The 18727-nt window shown below is 42.8% G+C and overlaps 3 protein-coding genes across 3 annotated transcripts; 2 read left to right on the top strand and 1 right to left on the bottom strand.

Moving 5' to 3' along the window:
* Positions 1-3357: 3357 nt before the first annotated feature.
* coa6 (cytochrome c oxidase assembly factor 6) lies at positions 3358-4355 on the top strand. Its single transcript, XM_085902233.1, has 3 exons — positions 3358-3545; positions 3679-3824; positions 3915-4355. Exons 2-3 carry the CDS (start codon positions 3681-3683, stop codon positions 4011-4013), a joined length of 243 nt encoding a protein of 80 aa, XP_085758359.1. The 5' UTR covers positions 3358-3545; positions 3679-3680; the 3' UTR covers positions 4014-4355.
* Positions 4201-10320, bottom strand: slc13a4 (solute carrier family 13 member 4). Its single transcript, XM_085902234.1, has 16 exons — positions 10043-10320; positions 8289-8417; positions 7579-7715; positions 7340-7503; positions 7223-7277; positions 7093-7135; positions 6953-7033; positions 6697-6881; positions 6503-6622; positions 6330-6431; positions 6156-6257; positions 5977-6086; positions 5686-5795; positions 5462-5623; positions 5251-5388; positions 4201-5066 (listed from the first exon to the last, which is right to left on the bottom strand). The coding sequence occupies exons 1-16, from the start codon at positions 10163-10165 to the stop codon at positions 4929-4931; spliced, it is 1899 nt and encodes a 632-aa protein (XP_085758360.1). The 5' UTR covers positions 10166-10320; the 3' UTR covers positions 4201-4928.
* A 2162-nt stretch (positions 10321-12482) lies between these two features.
* On the top strand, positions 12483-18381 carry LOC147040218 (uncharacterized). The gene is made up of 5 exons (XM_085902564.1): positions 12483-12729; positions 17227-17418; positions 17486-17639; positions 17783-17968; positions 18048-18381. The coding sequence occupies exons 1-5, from the start codon at positions 12483-12485 to the stop codon at positions 18379-18381; spliced, it is 1113 nt and encodes a 370-aa protein (XP_085758690.1).
* The last annotated feature ends 346 nt before the right edge of the window (positions 18382-18727 follow it).

Below are 18727 nucleotides of genomic sequence, written 5' to 3'. Positions count from 1 at the left end.
GGACTTTTCACAAGAGGTTGCGTTCAAGGAACTCGGGATTCAACGGAATCATGGAGACCCCCGTTGATCACAGTATGCCTTGATGAATAATTTGCCCAAAAAGAAAGGTTGGGGTCCATCCAACTGGAGCAGCCCCACTCAGCGGAACACGACAAAACTCTCCCACAGCGGAAATAAAGTGTGTGTTGATGTAAAAGGATTAGGCAAAGGTTGGACAACAACATCGGCCCCAAGGACCCGAGTGAACGGCACCGAGGGTGTGCGCTGGGAAAAAAGAACCAAGGCGGGATCCCGGGTTCACATGCAACAGGCTTTTAAGCCATTGTGTGCGAGAATGCGAGAGACGGCCTTGAGCCCTTGCTACAACAAGCTGCTCTGCTTATTCCGTGTGCATTCATTAGCATAAATTAAGAGAGATAATCCCTCCTTCAATTCCACCAGGAGAGCCTTTGTGTCCCACTTGTAGGTCCAACATTTAGGTCCTAGTGTTTGGAATAACATCCTCTCAAATGCCTCGCGTTTCCGGAATATATTTGTACGTGGGAATGCGTCACTTGTGCTAGCTTATTAGCGACATGGCTACGTACAGAGATAAACATGAGACAGGTTCAAGTCCAATTTTTTTGTTGATAGCAATACATTTTTTGCAGGGTTAATAATAACTAAGGCTAAAACGCTAAGATCTGCCGGTCCTCATGTTACGCTATTGCCGTGTGCACGCGTGTGTGTGTGGTTGCCATGGCATTTAGTCTCGAGTCGGAGTTGACGGTAATATTGACTTCCAAGTGGAGGTCACCGTCATGGCCGCCGCATGCCTGACAGTTAACTGGTCGATGTTTAGCCTTTGCTATGTGTGTGTGTGTGTGTGTGTGTGTGTGTTCATGTGTGTGTGTGTGTGTATGTTAATGGCAAATGTGAGGCCATGCAGACTGTCTGGTATGTACAAATGACTAAAATAATGCCGAGCCGGATGTAATTTGCCGGATGCCTATTTTGTCATTTATCAGCGCCTGGGAGATTAGAAGAAGTTTATCTGTAAGCACTTTATTGATAGTCTCTCTGCTCGTATTAATTAAAAGGAAAAAAAAAAAAAAAATCTTCCTTCAGGGACACTCAGGCTCCATTTAATAATCAATTTGTTCCTTATTTTTTGAAATGTGGGGATCTTTTTCTATTTTTTTTTTTTTTTTCAAAGGGAAGAAAAAAAAGCTGGCGGGGTCGTTGTCATTTAACATTTGCGTCAAGCGACTTCAAAAAGTGCCAAAGATGTCCGCCTACATCTGTGTGTGTGTGCGCGAGCGTTTCACGTGTGTGTCGGTTTGTGATTTGACATTTACTTTCCTGGATCGTGAAAGGTTTCGCTGTAGATCTCAAAGACACACGACTCATCTCGTACTTTTATTGTATTTCTAAACGAGGTTTATGTTGTGATTATCTTGATGTCATAAACTACATAAATCTATTAAAAAAAAAAATTCTTACAGCACCAAAGTGAGGCAACGCAACAAAAATGCATAATTTACGATAAATGCAACACAAACAACGAGATGAAATAAACGAAATGAACCAATTCGAAGGTGAATCAATTGGCCTGAGAGAGAATCTTCCCAAACGAGCACTTTGTGAAGCTAAGCTGGCATTCGGTCAATAAACCTTTGCTGAGGATTTCACTTTCCTCTTCAATGAGCTGCTTTTTAAAAAAAAAAAAAAAAAGAGGTAACACGGCGAGTGTGAATTTGTGTCAGAGCCAAGTGAGAAAAAATTCCTTTTCAAAAACCTGCAAATATTTTTCATTGATTTGAAACGGTTAGGTCAGTAAACATATCCTTGTTATTCGCCATCGGGGAAAAAAACTTGAATGCCGTCACCTCAATCAAACGTGTAACCTTGAGCTCCAGCCGGATTCTAAACATGGTGGAGAGGTGTACCTCAGCTGGAGAATGAAGCGGCCATTTTGAATGGTCAGGGCTCGGTGCGAATGAGGTGCATTTATACATGAAAGCCATTTGCACGATTACTCACTTCATCGGCGCCGGAGCTCATCATAGAATAGATTGAACGTTTTGTGGACGCTGGAGTGGTTCCAAGAGATATTTACCAATCACAATAACAATTGATCCCTCCTCAATGAGCATAATCTGCTTCAACGGCAAATTTCGAAAAGAATTTATCCGAGACGATGACTCTGTCCATTACGTAACAGCGGGATGGAGGCGGGCTGTAGCTTGCTGTATTAAGTAGGTCATGAGATTAAAGGGAATCAAATCTGTCTTGTGGCCTCTTCTGTTTGCTTCCATTTAGCCCAGTGAAGATTTTTAATCGATAATCGGTGCATTAAATTGTTTCCCTTAATTGTACGATTTATTAGGCAATTTTTTTTTTTTGCTCGCTCTCTTCCTGTTTATTTTTTTTAAAAGACACAAGCAACATCATCATCTGTTATGACTATAAATCATATAAATAAAGGCAAATAAATCAATATGAAAGAGTTGATCAACTTCGATTTGAGCTGTGAACTTAACAAACGAGTGGGATTACCAGATATGTGACATGAAGTGTAAATTATTTATTATTTTACTTACTTTTTCTACAAATACTGCGAGCAACACATCCTCTGCAGAGGTTTGCATCTTTTTCATTCCCTCCCCACCTCGGTCCGAATGAGCACACAAACGGAGATGGATTGCTGCTGGGCGCCATGGCAACCTCTGGGGCTTTTCTTCATCGCTGTGGCTGAGAGGAAAAGCAAGGAAGGACAGAGGGGGGGAGAAGGAGAGAGTTAATCAACACGGTGCATTAATTTGGCCTTTACTCTCTGCAAAGCTCTCACACTCACTATTGTGAATCCAAATAACCTGGGAGACAAAAACAGCTTGCATGGGAAAATACTTTGATTTGAATGGGAGAAAACTAAAAAAAAAAAAAAGCTACATTTTGGAGAGAATGACCTACATTTGGATACAGTGTGTAAAAAGTCTACACAAAGTTGTATATTCATTTTAATCACTTTATAATTTATTTATGTTGGAAATATACGGAAAATTAATCGTTTAAATTAAGTTTTTGCTGTACTATAGTTTGAATGTTGCCATCTCAAATCATGGAAAACTGCAAGAGAATGAATTTAATTTTGAAGTCTTTCGGAAAAAGTCTGGCTCCTTTTAACACCCTCTCAATAGGGTTCAATGTAATGTGCTGCCATCTTGCGGATATAACGGAACACTGCAAGAGAATCAATTTAATTTGAAGTCAGCGCCAGCCTTGTGTTTCCTTAGAAGCGGCAGCGATTCGTTGACGAGTTTTTTTTTTTTAAAAAGTGACTGCAAATAATTATAAAAACGTCTAAAATTGTTAGAGGAAAAAAAAAAAACTTCTTAATCGCTCAATGTCTCAAAATCTGCTGACGTCATCAATGCGCGACAGAGACGCACTGTCCTTCACAATGCTAATGCTCCATAACAGCTTCCTCGTTAAATGTACATAGTTGGTGTTTTGATGGGAAAACAGTAGGTTTAAGTTGGACTATATCCCCGAAATTTGATCGAGTGAGTATTCACTTGCGAACAAACGTCCTGTTTTTTTTGCTCATTATGACACAAAATGTACAGTAATGCCTCGAAAGTGCTGCAAGTAGCAATACAAATAACATGTTTACCTTTTTCAATTCCTTCAATGCAGTCATGGCAGCTCCAAACGCAGTGGAACGAAAGGCCTGCTGGGATGCCAGGGATTTATTATGGAAATGTCTGGATGACAACAATGATAAAGCTACATCTTGTCAGAAATTCCAAAGCGAATTTGAATCCAAGTGTCCTGCTCAATGGGTAAATGATCCTCTCATGCAAATCCAATTTCTTCTCATCATCATCATATTGGAGGTGTTCTTACTTACGATGACCATTTTTTGCTTGCAGGTCAAGTATTTCAGTAAAAGGAGAGACTTCTTGAAATACAAAGAGAAGATGAATACAGAGGGGTTCACACCTTCAAATGGCCCCCGGCAGCCTTCGTAACCCTAAAATTTGCTGACTAGTGACTTTTTTGCCGCAATCGAGCCTTGACAACTTTGATCATTTCTACTTGTTGATTTATTTTGAAATATATTTATGTGAACAAAGCAAAGTTGCATTGGGTGTTCCTTTGAGCGCTTGACGTTGTGATCGTGCACACTTGAAACCAAAACGATATGTTTGTTTCATGTATTTTATTCTTGGTCTTCCTAACGTCTGTAAATACATGGAACCAGCTCTTTGTTGTATTTACAAAAATAGTCCGGAAGGCCTCGACAGCGACTCCACTGAGTCTTGAATAACAACTTGAATAAATTACAAATAAAAGAATAAATGCATACTAGCTAGTGATTCTGCCTGTCATTGTTAGAACTCATAAAAGTCACTCATTCCATGACGTAAAGATAAAAAAAAAAACATTTCTTTGTAGAGCACAAACATGATAATCATATTTGTATCTACCACCAGAACATTGATTATCATAAAATACAAATTTGTGCGCTCACCCTTTGTACCTTAATGTTGCATTCAAAAAAATGACTCCTTCACATCTCCAAGGCAACATTCATCCTTTAGCAGCTTAGCATTCAACTGTAAAGCATTTCTTGTTTTTATTTTCTTCTCCTAAAAATTAATGCACTGTATTTCATCCGTCACCATGGCGACTCTAAAAAGTCTTTGCCTTGTTTCCATGGAGCAAATGAGAATTTTCTTTTCTGTGCTTTCTCAAGATTGCATTGACATTTACTAAAAAAAATGTTTTCCCCCAAAATACTGTACAGGAGAAGAAAGTTTATGATGTCATCAAACAGCATTTAAGGATAGAAAATATTTGTGAATTGCCTCCATAAGCAGCATGCCCTTCCCTCTATTTACCTTCTTCCCATAAGTTCATTCAAACAAGGGGAGGGGGGGGGACTATAAACTAGTAGTGACGTTTGCGGCCACCGCCCAGTCCGGGAATTCAGTCAAATTAAAAAGGGGAACCCCCCACGTAGTGATAGCCAACATCACCACGGCAACGCCGATCAGGTTCACCCCGAAACCTGCTTTCACCTGGTAGATAAAAAAAAAAGAAGTAAAATTAATGCTGCATCTACTGCCCTCTAGTGGAGAAAGATTAAATATCATTTGCATAGCAACTTTTCATTTCCCTGGTTACATAAAACAAGCTTTTTGATGCTGCAGGTGCGAGACAGCATGTGATTTTTTCGGGAATGTGTGTGTGTGTGTTTCGTACCATGTCGCTAATCTGCAGGTGTCCGTAGCTGAAGACGATGGCGTTGGGTGGATTCCCCACAGGGAGCATGACCCCGAATGACACGCACATAGTGGAGGGGATTAAAGTGTGCAGTGGGTTGATGCGCAAGGTCTCGGACTGCGGAAATGCGGGGAAATTAAAAATGATTTATATTTGATATTTCATTTTATATATGTTGAAAGCCACGCACCAGTGCGGAGAGGATAGGCAGGAAGACGGTGAGCGTCGCCGGGTTGGAGGCGAACTCGGTGACCGCCGACACCAGCAGGCAAGCCAGTAGGGTGACGGCCCAAGGCGGGAGTCCGCTCATGGGCTCCAGCTGGCGACCGATCCACACCGACAAGCCCGACACCTGCGCGCCGCGACCGGTCGCTGAGATACATTTGCGGTTCTGCTGATTGATCTGCGTTGTACCTTGCAGCCGGCGGCTAACGCGTAGCCTCCGCCCACCAGGATGACGATCTCCCACGGCATGAGCCTCTGAAAGTCCTTCCATGTGATCATGGGAGCCAGTGGGTCTGATGCTACCAAATGGAATAAAGAACTTCATTGAAGTGAGTTGAGGAACTTCCTTTAGACAAAAGTAGTGCTTTGCTGCTATATTGTAGCCTTTTACGACTGAGAAACTAAGATATGGTGATTTTTTTTTTTAGACAAAAGCAGTGCTTTGCCGCCATCATAGTGGCAAGAGAGTGCTAGCGTTACCCTGATTTCTGTAGCTTGAAGAAGATGAGGAGAAAGGTCGCTTTGCCGGAATGAGGAAGAGCAAGAAGCCCAGGAGGACCGACACCGTGGCGTCGGTGCGATAACCTTTCCTAAAAGAGAAAAAGCCGATGTTAGCATTTTAATTGTACGAATAAATAACAACTCTTGGGAGGACTTGCTTCTCAAAAAGCGATGTCCATCCTGGCACAAAACCGGGTTCTCGCGTGAACCACAACAGAGTCATCAGGATGAAGAATACACCAGTGACCACTTCTGGGTAGCTGCACCAAAAAAATAATAATAATTAATAAGGAATTACGATAACGTGCTTTCCCGACGGAATAGAAATCCACCTGATCGGTCCTAGTTTTTCATACTCCTCATGGATTCTCTTCTCGGACATCATCTCCCTTTTGGATTTGCGTTTTTTACTCAGCGAGCACGTTTCCCTGAAGCTGGATGAACACCGATGACATCATCAATCACATGATGCGTGTGCGTGACGCTCGCCCGGCCCGATACTCACTTGCAACCCAGAAAGAGGAAGTGAAGCCACAACCAGGTGAGGACCAACATGATGATGGCGATTGGGAAACTGAAGATGAACCAGGTCCCGAAGTTGATCACCTTAGCATCCGGGTAGCGCCTGTTAATAAGAGCGACATTTTTTTTTTTGGAACGCTGAGCTAAACGCGTACGGCACGAGAAAAAAAAACGTACGTGTTGAACTGCTCGGCGAAGATGAGGTTGGTGGAGGTGCCGGTGATGGTGATGAGTCCGCCGATGGTGGCGGCGTAGGTGATGCTGAGTGTCAGACATTTACAGATCATGTGATCCCGTTTGGTGGGATACTGAGAGTCTCGCCGGGCCTTGACGCGTTTTACGTTCGAGATTTCTACAGCCACCTACAAAAAAAAAAAAAAAAAGAACCCGTGACTTCTTGATTTTTATTTTTTGTTAGCGGCTACTTGCTAACCTGCGGCAAGTGTCCGTTTGGATGTGTGATGCAATCTTGGTTGGCGTTTGGATTTACGCCATTAGGTTCTCCGATCTGGAGCTGAAGAGTCCCGAATAGATTGAGTTTTTGGATTAAAACAAAAACTAGTTGAGTCTTACCTCACTGAGTGTCGCCACTTCCTGTTTATTGCAATTGTTGCTACTGGATAATAAAAAAAAAAAAATTGAAGATTGGAATTTCAATCAAGATGACATGCAAAAAATAATAATAATCAAAAAAAAACAATACCCGTCATGACGGTAAAGCAGCGCCAGTTGGTTCTTATCGGGATTTTCCTCTTTTTCTGAAATGAAATTCAAAATGATAATCCAATAAAAGATACGAAAGAAAGATGATGAGCGGTACCGCTGTCGTCTTCGGCGGCGTCCGGTTCGAGGTTGTCGGCCATGCCGGTACAAATGAGTTGTTGCAGAACGGCTTCGGCGATGGGCATCACCATCGCCGTGGTGGACGTGTTGCTGAGCCACATGGACAGGAAGACAGTGCAACACATGAAGCCTAGGACTAACCTGCACGGATAAAAAAAAAACATTTTAGAGTGCCTCGTTGTCATTTGATTCTTTTTTTTTTTTTACAGTGCTCACATGCCAGGCTTGGCTCCCGCGACCATCACCATGCGCAAGGCGATGCGTTTATGCAGATTCCATTTTTCGATGGACGCGGCCAGACAGATGACTCCCATCAAAAGCAACGTTGTATCTTTCGAGTACTCGGCCGCCACCTTAAAAAGGCCAGAAAAACTCACAGCAGGAAATTGATACATTTGTTCTTTTCTAATCTGTAAACCCATGTCTCGTGACCTTTCACCTAATGCCGGCTGGACTTTGTTCTGCTTGACTGTTTGTCATATTTCATACATGACCACAATCAATTTGGTACTGGAAAAGTTGAAATTGAATCGTCAGCTTTTTTTTTTTTTTGCTATCTAAAGCGATCCGTGATGTCATCACTCTCTAAACACGGGTCAGGTGTTTTTTTTTCCCCCCGGGGTTAAATAAGAAACCCGAAAGCGTACCGACAGACACCAAACGTTACATAAAAGCTCTCCGCTCGCATATTTAACGACTCACAAGAGGCTTACCGTGCGGGTTAAGAGGCGGCTTTGTAAATTGGTCACATGGTCTAATTTTTATGTAATGCCGTGCTCGGGGGGGGAAAAAAGGTAAAGAAAATGAAGACTGAGTAAGAACCACTCAAAACAATCTGATCTGGACTTAGTGAAAATTCGATGACTCAGCGTGGCGTTTCTATGCATTGCTAGGAAGATTTGTATGTTGAAATATGAAAAACATACCTCGCTTGATTTGAGGACCCCAAAGAGTGGGTAGAGGAAAGCCGGGACGAGAGCGGCGGCCCCCAAAGGAACGGCCTCGGAGACCCAGTAGACTGCCGTCACTATTAGCACATATGCGCAACTTGCTTCCTGCAAACAGAAAATCACACATATTCAATGATGCAAGAAAGTTTGAAAAGGTAGGGGGCCCTAACATTGATCCCTGGGGTACTCCAAATTGATTTGAACTGATCAACCTTTGTTTAAAATGACTACACTCACAACAAATATACAAATCATGTCTTTTTTTTTTTTTTAAATAAATCGTTTTCTAGAGCTTTCCGTTTTAGTTCCGAGTTTATTTACTGATGATCGTTTGCGACTGTGTTCAATCAACACGACCCCCGTGACTGATTGAGCACTCACTGATTATTGATTATTGGCTAGTGTTTATCAGAGTAGCCCGGGAGACCTTCAAACACACGTCGCTGATTTCTTTGTTGCGATCGTTTAGCAAGTTAAAGTGCAAAGTTTTCTTCAATTGAGACAATTGATTAGCTCATCAACTCCTTATCAGGAAATGGTCGCAAGTGTCAAAGATCAATTGCTCCACATCAAAATGTACTGCAAATTAATTTTTGCTCCAAGAAATTTAACGAGCAAGTTTGACTGCATGTTTTGTTGCGTACACACAATGTCACATTCCCGAAACAGTTTGAGGTCGCCGGTGTCGTAAGAAGCCGACGGGACGCCGACCTAGCGTGTTGTCGCTGGCGGTACATGGATTATATAACTTCATTACTGAGATTTGTTTTTTTTTTTCTTTGTGTTGATGTTCTGGCAACTCGACTCTGGCTCGGCCTGATCCTGGGCCAACGGCGGACGCTGCCAAACACGCACGGAGAGCAGTGATTGGCCAGCGAAGCACGAAGAATACTTCGGTCTTGATTAGAATAAGACATTTGTAAAAACTAACAAAGCAGACTTGTGTACTTTTAATAATTACCTATGTGACCAGTCAATGCTGCCATCTTGTGGCAGAAGGATTGAAGCTCACTTGTAGTTAAAGTAAAAAAAAAAAAACTTTGTTAGCTTGCTAGCATAAATTGTCATTTTTAAAACATTAAAATGTCAAAAAAAAGACAATTCGACCACTATATTAGTTATGATTTAACCAACAGTCTTTTGTCTGATTTTCCAAGCAAACAACTCGGCACACAATGGATTAGATTTTACGATAATCCGATTGTTCTTGGAGAAATTTTTACATCTCTGAGATTTGCTTCCCCCCCCCCTTTTATTTTTTCATTCGGGTTTCTTTGGGCCTCATCTTCCGCTGATGTCAATGTGATCAACATAACGCGACATCTCCGCACAGATGCAGATGTGGGTGATCAGGATAAGCATTCATCACAACAAAAGGCTCTTTTGATTGCTTGGCACACAACAAAATCCCATCAGTAGAACTGCAGCTATCAAAAAAGGAGCTTCAACAACACTAACCGGATTTGATCTTGGAGGTATTTGGGGATTATTTGCTTTTTCTTGTATTCTTATGTTTTTGTAAAGCTGTTCTACAATATATAAAAGTGTATTGTATTTTACTTTTTTTTTAAATACACTACAAATTTTCTGTTTTTTTTTTTTCTAAATTAAATACAAAATGTAAATACTTTTGAATAGCTACGATTAATTAAAGTTTTTTTTTTAAACAACAGAATTTCTGTTCCAATTCTTTTTTTTTTTTTTTCACATCTCCAGTTCGTTTAACTCACGCTGGTGGGGTGGATGAGTGGAAGTGGCAACAGGGAGAGCGGGATGAAAACCACCACGATCAGATTCCTCGCCCTCCACAGCTTCCTGAGCAGATCCATTCTGGCTGCGGCCTCCAGCCTCATGGGTGAGGCTCTGGACTCAACAGAACCGGCCGTGAACGTCACCAAGCAGCCGAGCTGAGCGGGTGGAAGGCTCCGCTCACTGCACAACCTGGAAAGGCCCACAGTGCTTCCAAAAGTTCTCCTGGCTGTGCGCTTTTACGCATTAGTGGATTTGCACGATCTTCTCCTCTGCTGTGTCAGGTGAGACCCCAGGAGCTGATTTATGGGGGCTGCTTAGGTATGCTAATCAAGCATTGCTTTGTACCCACCTCTGTTGTGGGTCGGCCAATCATACTGGAGGTGTTTGCATAAGGTCGTGGGCGTGCACGCGGGTCCACGTGCACGAGGGATCTTAAAAAAAAAATCGGACCTACACTTAATCAAATCTATAATATTAGAGTGGGGAAAGCATTTATATCATAAATATAGTGGAAGTGTACACAAGAGTGAACAAAAAGTTTCTCTGTAGTAAATGCAGCTATCCGACACCGCCCTCTAGCGGAGGATTTATTGTGTAACGTACATGCATGCAATATCCGACTGAACCGTGAGAGGGCGTAGATTTGCGAAATTTATTGTTAGGATTAACTATGATTTCCACATACAAACACTTGACTAAGGACTAGGTAAAAAGGATTATCCTCTCGGTTTATTATGATGTGGTCAGAATTTTCAGCCTGTGAATAACTTCAGTATTAATTGTAAGCTCAGAGAATAGAAGTTTCCGAGTCCACGTGAAGTTCAACAACAACGTGAAATAAATATCCGTAACTGCAATTTAAATCCACAAGAGGGCGCTATGCACATGTTCCTGTCATTCCAGTGCCACTAACCAGTCAGATATTAAATTCCAGTTATATCTACTCACACTGCCCATTGAGATATCAAGATTTATTTTAGTTTATTTGATTTGATCTGTTTTCCCTCACTTTTGGTTTCATGTGGGATTGAATCAAAGCAAAGCGATCTCACATTGGAATTAAAATTGGAATTATACATCGGCCACATTAGAGGTCATATCCGCTTTATTATTATTATTATGATTTTTTTTTTTACGCGGTAGACACGTTTGTGGGTGTTCCAATGTGTGTGAGCCAAGAGAAGATGAGAGAGACTCAGACGGATTATGAACACACACGAAAAAGAATTGCGTCGGAATGCAAGTGTGTGTGTGTGTGTGTGTGTGTGTTATGTTTTGTATTACATAACAGTGTTTGATGTGCTTCAAGAAGGCTGCGTAAGGGATTAGGGTCATAATAATGATTTGCTCACTTTACGGCCGTCTGCAAACATTTTTAATAAGCTTCAACTCACAGTGTAGTCTTTAATGCAGAACTATCATATTTAGAAAAAGTCTACACCCCCCCAGTTCAACTCTGTTTCAAATCATGTCAAAACATTTCCGAATATAAAGATGATGTACAATTTGTACTACACAACTGTTGTTTTCTGAGTTGCACAAGTGCGCACACCCTCATATAACTATGACCACATTCAAACTCTTGTTCAGTGTTAGTCAGGACACAATGCTTTTGATGAATGAAGTTCAACTCTTCTAGTCGTTTGTGAGTTGACGTATGAAATTCCTCTTTTGAGACCTACCGAGAAGCATCTCAATTTCTTTTCAGCCTTCCTCCCGTGTATGATTGTTTTGCCTCTCTCATGTCATCACTCACCGCCCACCCCCCTTCTTTAGCCTCTTCCTATTTCTGGTCCCACGCGCATCAAAGATTCATGCGTTCTGGTGGACGTTCTGTCTGGAGAGACATCAACAAGAGCGATCACGTTTATAGTACACCTGAGCATCTATAGCTAGAATCCTAATAACACAAATAGTGAAGACAGTATAAAAGGGAATAGCTCATGTAAGAACTCAACGGCTAAAAATTTGAACCTAAAAAAGCAAATAGAAGCCAATTTGGTTCATTTGAAGTTAAAAAGTGATCGCTTGCCTCCATAGCATCATTAGCAGGGGTGCACGTGAAGGGGTCACAGCGGTGGACGCATGCAGCCACCGCATGAGCCAGAGCTCAACCGGCGAGTGGTTGTTACGTAAGAGCTCAGTCGGCCCAGCTGGAGATCAGAGAACAAGTCGGTGAGAGGGAGCCAGAAAGCTCAGCACGAGACAGAAAGGGAGGGAGGGAGGGAGAGTGAAGTAAAGCGCAGGAGAAACAAACGCTGATTCTTTCTCTGGTTTGCAGCCAGCATCATGAAGGAGATTTTTTCAAAGAAGACTTGAAGCAAAAAAAAAAAAAAAAAAAGGATCCTAGATGGGGTCAACACAGGTGACCTTGATGTTGTGAACTTTTCCACCGGTCCGCTCACATCACTTGTCTCCATGGTTCCCAACGTCGGACGCCGCCGCGTCTGCTTGCTGCTGAGCGCTTTGCTATGCGCACTGGCGCCGAGCCGAGGCTCGGAACTAAGTTCGGAGGAGTCGCGGAACGCCACCGCCGACGTGACCTCGCCGCCGGATGAGTGGACCGACACCACGGTTCAGATGCAGCCGGACCTGCAGACGGATGGCCGGGTGACGGAGGTGCAGACCGAGTTGGAGACGCAAACTCCAACTCGTAACTACTCAGGTGGGTCAGTCGCCGTGTAAACTTTTTTTTTTTTTTTTTTACCTGAACTACTTCAAATTGAAATAGTTGTTCCTTTAAACATTGCTGGAAATTTCATTCATGTTTTGAATATTGTCAATTTTACTTCAATTCAGTAATTCTTACTCATACCACTAGAGGGAGCCAATGTACTCATATCACACTTTAATAATAATTCCTTTTATTTCTTGTAAAAAAAATTCCAACTTCATGCCTGGCGTCCAAATACTTGTGAGTGATTAAGGAGAAGCTCCTCAACCTGCAGGGGGTCTCAGATTAAGGTCTAGGGGTGTTTGAATTACTGACTGGGCTTTTGGATCAAGAGTTGAAATGGAGGTGAGGCATTTATCTTTCATGCTCGCCGGACAGCGACACAGCGGTAAACGTCGGCAACGCTGTCTGGTGTCTTCTAAAAACCAAAGCGGTGTGCATGTGTGTGTATGCCGAGGCGTTTAAAGACAGTTGTCCGAAGTGGAGCATGACTTCACCTCCACTAGAGTCCGTTCTCATCCCTCCCTCATCTCTCCATCCATTCCCACATCTGTCTCTTGACTTTTTTTTTCCTGCCTATCAGCTCCAATGCAACCTTCTCTTTTTTTCCCCCCACTTATTCACTCTCTTCCCGCTTTATTCTTTTTTTTTTATTTTTTTATCCCCCCTCCTGCCCGCGGGGCTCACGTGGAAGCAAAATAGCCGTCAGCAGGAGACAAAATGCAAAAGCATCACGTGCCTCACACAAAAATGGACACGGTGAAACAACTGCAATCTTCTTAAAGGTTTAGAGAATAAACACAGTTGCTTGTTTCATAATGGCGACTCTGTTTCTCACAGAGGAGTAGTAAGCACTTTATGCTTTAATAACACACACACACACACAGATGTGATCAGCCGGGTTTACCACAAGCGTGAATTACCACAGCAAAGCCTCATTGAGTGTCCAAAATGTCCTAAATCCTGAAAGTGTCAGCATAAATGTCTTATTCCCACAGGCATTAAAAGCATTTGTGCATATTTGGTTTACTTTTTCTCTCCATTTTATTTGAAGCCCAATGGAATTAGTTTTCGGTAAATTGTCGTGTGCGCAGTGTTAGTGGTCTGAGCCAGGCGAATCTTTGCGTTAACACGGTAACACCTTCGATTAACCTCGGCAGGCAATGTGTGCGTGACATTTAGCGTTAGTGTAAATCTTTCTGTCAGGTCTCAGGAGCTTGCTTAGCAGGCGGTCGGGGTCTTGATCGGGTCAAACTTTAGTGTGATTTTTTTTTTTTTTTTTATCTGTGCCGGTGGAAAAACGTTGAACAAAACTCAAAAGTTGTTGTCGTGACTTCAAAATTAGTTTTCATTGTCAATTCAATTCAATGTCTATTTTGAGTAAAGCAAAGTGTGGAGAGTCTCTGTCCGTGCTCAATCATTGCTCAAAAAGGCCAAATGTTTTTGTGATTTGCCGTTTTATTTATTTTTTCCACTGTCTAATTTAGTCACGTTAGGCGACGTCAATTAGCATCGGCTCGATTTATGCTAACATATTCCGATGAGCTAACGCTAAAAACTTTAAAAAGTATTTTCATATGGTTACATCGCAACCATTAATAGAATCCAAAGAGTGATGGATAAAATCAGGCAAGGTATCCACTTTACGATAATGCTAAGCTGCTTATCCTCCGCTAATAAAGTCATCAGGTAGCCAAACGTCCATGTCAAATGTTTCAATGGCTTCCTTGCCGATTATCCTCAAGCCAATTACCTTTGTCTATCCCAGGCTATTTCGAGCGTCAGCAATCCTCTTAACGGCACGACAACACACGGGAATACCGAACGCACGGACACGCCCTCAATTAGTAGGTTGTAGCTTTGAAGCCAATTACTTCTGTCCATTTGAGTTCAGAGGACACCCCCCGGCGTAATCTGCCGCCATGTGTCTTTGCCAAAAATCCAGAAAACTCTTTAGCGTTTTTGACTTTGTCAGGATGAATTTTTCTTGTCGACTTTTTCCAGTTTGCGACACGAACGAGCTCCTGAAGAAAGTGCAATTTATGATCTCTTGTCTCTTTGTCATGTAACTTTAATGAGTGCTTTATCTGCTGAGATGTTGTTTTTTTTCTCGATGTGTCAGTAATTATATTTTCTGTCTGAATGGCGTCGTAATGAATTTGAGAGCAGTGGTTTTGAAACACGATTCCACGAAACGTCATATTTAATTACGAGGAATAAAAAAACAGGATAGTAGGTTTAGATTTGCAGTAAAAGTTAAATACAACTGAATTGTATTTGTAAAAATCCGTACATTTTAACAGAATTTAATTAAGCGATTAATTTACCTACCACTAGAGGGAGCCCTATACAAATGACACTATTTCTTCGCCCTCAAAAAAATGTTAGATTTCAACTCCTATGTGTACTTGATGGCAGAAATATGAACCCAAAAAGTTTGAGAACTTCTCTTAAACTGACATAGCGAAATTTAAGTTAAGCTAACACAAGCTTCGGTGTTGTTTCCAACTCAAGTCGTCCTTTCCTAACCCTAACTGGAAATTCAGGCATCTTTTTTTGCAGACACAGTTGCGTGTTAAAGCTTTTTCCTCTTTTTCACGCTCTGTTTCCTATCAAACACCTGACACCCACAGGACGAGCTAGCACCGGCAACTAACTCAATCATGCCACGGAGGTTCACATCAGTAGCGATAGAGCACATCAGAAATAGAGATAGTTGGTTTGAGGTCATATCACATTCACCCCCCCCCCCCCAAGAAAAACTAAAAAGACTACTTAGGAAGAAGCGGGTAACACAAAAGTGATGTGAAGCTAGTCCCCTGTTAGGGAAGAATGTCACCTCGTATCTGTGTCAACTTTGACTCTCGGCAGAAAAGCCCGAGCGTTTATTTTTAACTATAAATAAGGGAAAAGTGATATGGCATATCATTAGGCTAAGCTAAAAATCTGTATTTCCGTTTTGAAATGATATAATCTGTTGCAACAAATCTGTTGTTGTAAGAGTGATGCTATCCGTTAGCTAGTTAATGTCTATTAGCATTGAGCTAGCTGACTTTAGGGGTAAAGCCACATATAGTTTTAAATAAAAAAGGTATAATTTTCTTTGTTAAATGTTTAATTTGATGGGAAACTTCAAATGGGAGGAGTTAGAGGCCTGTTTTTAAAAAAAATATATATCTTCAAAATCTGCCAAACTGTTACTTGTTGTGAAGCACAACAAAGCTAGTAAGTCGTTTTAGATTAGTAATGCGCCGTGAGATTTTTTGGGGTTCAATAAAGGTTGGGAAACACAATTTTAAACACGACAGACATCGGGGGTCCGTAAAGCTAATCAAGTGAATTTTTGCTTGTTTGCGAGGGGTTGCCAGGATTTACGTTGAATAGAATACCAGCGCAAAACACAAACATCCCGACAACTCCCACACAAAGGTTTCCCGGCGAGAACACATTCTCAATCTTTTTGGCATTACATTCTTCCTACATGGTCTCCGCTGGCGGGCTAGTAAATGAGTTAGTTTACCCGCAACGGCGTAGCAACAGAGTCTTAAAACACACAGTCACGTAAGACACTCAATAATGGATGCGGCTTTACAGCAGCGTGTGTGAGAAAAAAGCTCAAGGAGGCACACACACTAAAGGTATCGGTACTCGGTATCGGTGTCAATATTTGTACTGGTCTGCAAACATCCCTACTTGTGTTTATTTTTTTTAGAATTGCACCATATTATATTTTTATTATATATATTATATTATTTATTTGTATTATTATTATATTTTCTTGTTTACAAACAGAGTCTGACAGCAGTGAGTCAGCTCGTCCTCGTTGGCATGCTTTGCCGCACGTGCGCCTTCATCTGTGTTTGTGCGAGCGGGAGAAAAAAAAAAAAAAAAAGTAGAGTGGATGTGCCGTCATCCTCACACAGGATGACGGGATCCTCTCTCAGCATTTCTCCCGCTGCAGAAATCCTCCCATCTGTCGTTCTTAATCAGCGGAAAAGCAGCTCACATGTTTCACAGGGTCTTAAACACAAAGTCAGCTCACACATATCCAGAATTAGTCCAGCCGACGTCGTTTGTGAGATGACGCTAATTAGCGTTGGTTCATAAGTTGCGCTTAAAGACACTCCGGGGGTAAACATTTCCATCAGGAGAATGAAATTAGAATAAAGTTGAAAAGGCTACAGAAATCATTTTTTTTATGCAAAGAATCATTTCACTCAACACGAATCAATAACATATCGAGTGACACCACTTTGGCTATGCGTGCAAGGTCCTGGGAGATTCTAACAATAGCGACTGTATCACGAAAACCTCGGAGCGTTATTTGTGTATTGCAGCATAAGGAGGATAAAAATAGAACTTTCCCTCCCTCTGTTGTACAGTATCGCCATGTCTTCCATGGAAGTGCCAGCGCCTGAGTAGAAAACAGACACTACACGGAAAAAGCATGGGGGAGAAAGATTAGAAATTGATTTTTTGTCTGCCCAGGTCTGTCGTGTATGCCCGTCCTGCCTCCACGTCGGGGTTCCTTCTACGTGGAGAGCGGTACCGGGGTTTCGGTTGGTAGCGCGTTGGCCTTCTGGTGCCGCGGCGGCTACCAGTTGGTGGGCAGCGAAAAAATCTACTGCAACGTCCGCAACGGAAAAGCACAGTGGAGCAACTATTTGCCCGTGTGTGAGGGTAAGACGACTCAAAGACGCAAATCTATCAAAGAACACTTTTGGATTCGGATTCCCCCCTGTCCTAGCTATCCCCAGGCCTGAGGACCGAGGGTTGAGAGTGGCGGTGTTAGCGTCGGTGGTGAGCGGCGTTGTCATCCTCGCTATGTCGCTGTCTTTTCTCGTCTGCTGTCTACAAGAACGATCCAGTAAGAAGAAAGCCAAAAAGGAAGTTCGGGCTAGGTGAGTGAAACGTTGGACTACCAATTTTGAAGTCCGGTTGAGGTGATAGTGAGAAGGTATCAAACTTAGGACGAGGATTAGCTAGCATGCTAGCATGTTATTACAAAATGGCGGCAAAGGAACGACACAGGTTTTCTTCACAGACGGAGGGGGAAGCGTTTAACTCGCCGCAACGAGCGATGGCTGGAGAGAGAAGAAGGCGAATGGGAAGCCTTCCCTCCTCCGAAGATCTTCCATCTATCCCAGAGGATGAACCCTCGCCTGGCACCCGACAGCCCACTCTACCTGACCGGGGGTCTCGGCGGATACGAGAACAGAGGATATCAAAGGTAGTCGAGGATTTGATCCGATTGAGTCAAAATATCTTTCGGACAACACCGTAACATGTTTTTGAACGCCTCCATCCAGGAGTCAGGAGAGTCTGCTGAAAGCCGCCCCCCCTGGAGTCTACCGCTCCGACTCCCAGCTCTACCCGCACGTAGTCCTCCAGAGGGTCCTGCCGCCAACCGCCCCCACGGCGCCGTCCGCCCCGTCCGCCCCGCTCTACCTCCACCTCCCCACCACCACCTCTTCCTCCACACCGGCCCAAACGACCGGCCACTCTCAAGCTCACCTCATGGGCCAGTACCCCACCTCGACATACCCGCCCAACCCCAACTCGTCGGCGCCCCCGTTCCATCAGCCCGTCCCGGCGCCCATCTATCCCAATCCCAACCCGAGGCCGCAGCAACCGTGGCAATGAGGTCATCCCGCCTCGTGAATGGAGACCGAACCAAAAATCGAGGGAGGGAAACGCTACACGGCTAACGGCTAATACGAACTCGGCAACCTTCCCTTATAGTGCATGCAAGTCGGACTTCTCCTCCACTTGGTGTCCAACAGGAAGTCAAGAAGGGTTTTGTATGCCAAGCTCAGCCGGTTGGGCGGAACAAGGGGGGTCAAACTTTGCCATCTATATTTTACTTCATGTATGCTAAGAATCCCATAAATATCGTAATAGCAATAAAAACATGACATGCTATAATATTTCTGGCAAGGCGAACTGATTGTTAAGGTCCCTTATCTAATACGATTCATGTGGGAGCCCT

Source organism: Syngnathus leptorhynchus, chromosome 21 (genome assembly GCF_054491065.1).
Source record: "Syngnathus leptorhynchus isolate UIUO chromosome 21, UIUO_Slep, whole genome shotgun sequence".
Lineage (NCBI taxonomy): Eukaryota > Metazoa > Chordata > Actinopteri > Syngnathiformes > Syngnathidae > Syngnathus > Syngnathus leptorhynchus.
Note: the sequence above shows the minus strand (reverse complement) of the source record. Positions and strands in the feature narration are given on the sequence as shown.

Excerpts from the sequence above, each read along its gene's own strand:
- coa6 (XM_085902233.1), top strand. The coding sequence starts at position 3,681 with ATGGCAGCTCCAAACGCAGTGGAACGAAAGGCCTGCTGGGATGCCAGG. Across the intron at positions 3,825-3,914 it reads CCAAGTGTCCTGCTCAATGG|GTCAAGTATTTCAGTAAAAG; the intron begins GTAAATGATCCT and ends TTTTGCTTGCAG.
- slc13a4 (XM_085902234.1), bottom strand. The coding sequence starts at position 10,165 with ATGAGGCTGGAGGCCGCAGCCAGAATGGATCTGCTCAGGAAGCTGTGG. Across the intron at positions 6,882-6,952 it reads CAAACGGACACTTGCCGCAG|GTGGCTGTAGAAATCTCGAA; the intron begins GTTAGCAAGTAG and ends TTTTTTTTGTAG. Across the intron at positions 5,067-5,250 it reads ACCTGCAGATTAGCGACATG|GTGAAAGCAGGTTTCGGGGT; the intron begins GTACGAAACACA and ends TTTATCTACCAG.
- LOC147040218 (XM_085902564.1), top strand. The coding sequence starts at position 12,483 with ATGGTTCCCAACGTCGGACGCCGCCGCGTCTGCTTGCTGCTGAGCGCT. Across the intron at positions 12,730-17,226 it reads TCCAACTCGTAACTACTCAG|GTCTGTCGTGTATGCCCGTC; the intron begins GTGGGTCAGTCG and ends TTGTCTGCCCAG. Across the intron at positions 17,969-18,047 it reads GAGAACAGAGGATATCAAAG|GAGTCAGGAGAGTCTGCTGA; the intron begins GTAGTCGAGGAT and ends GCCTCCATCCAG.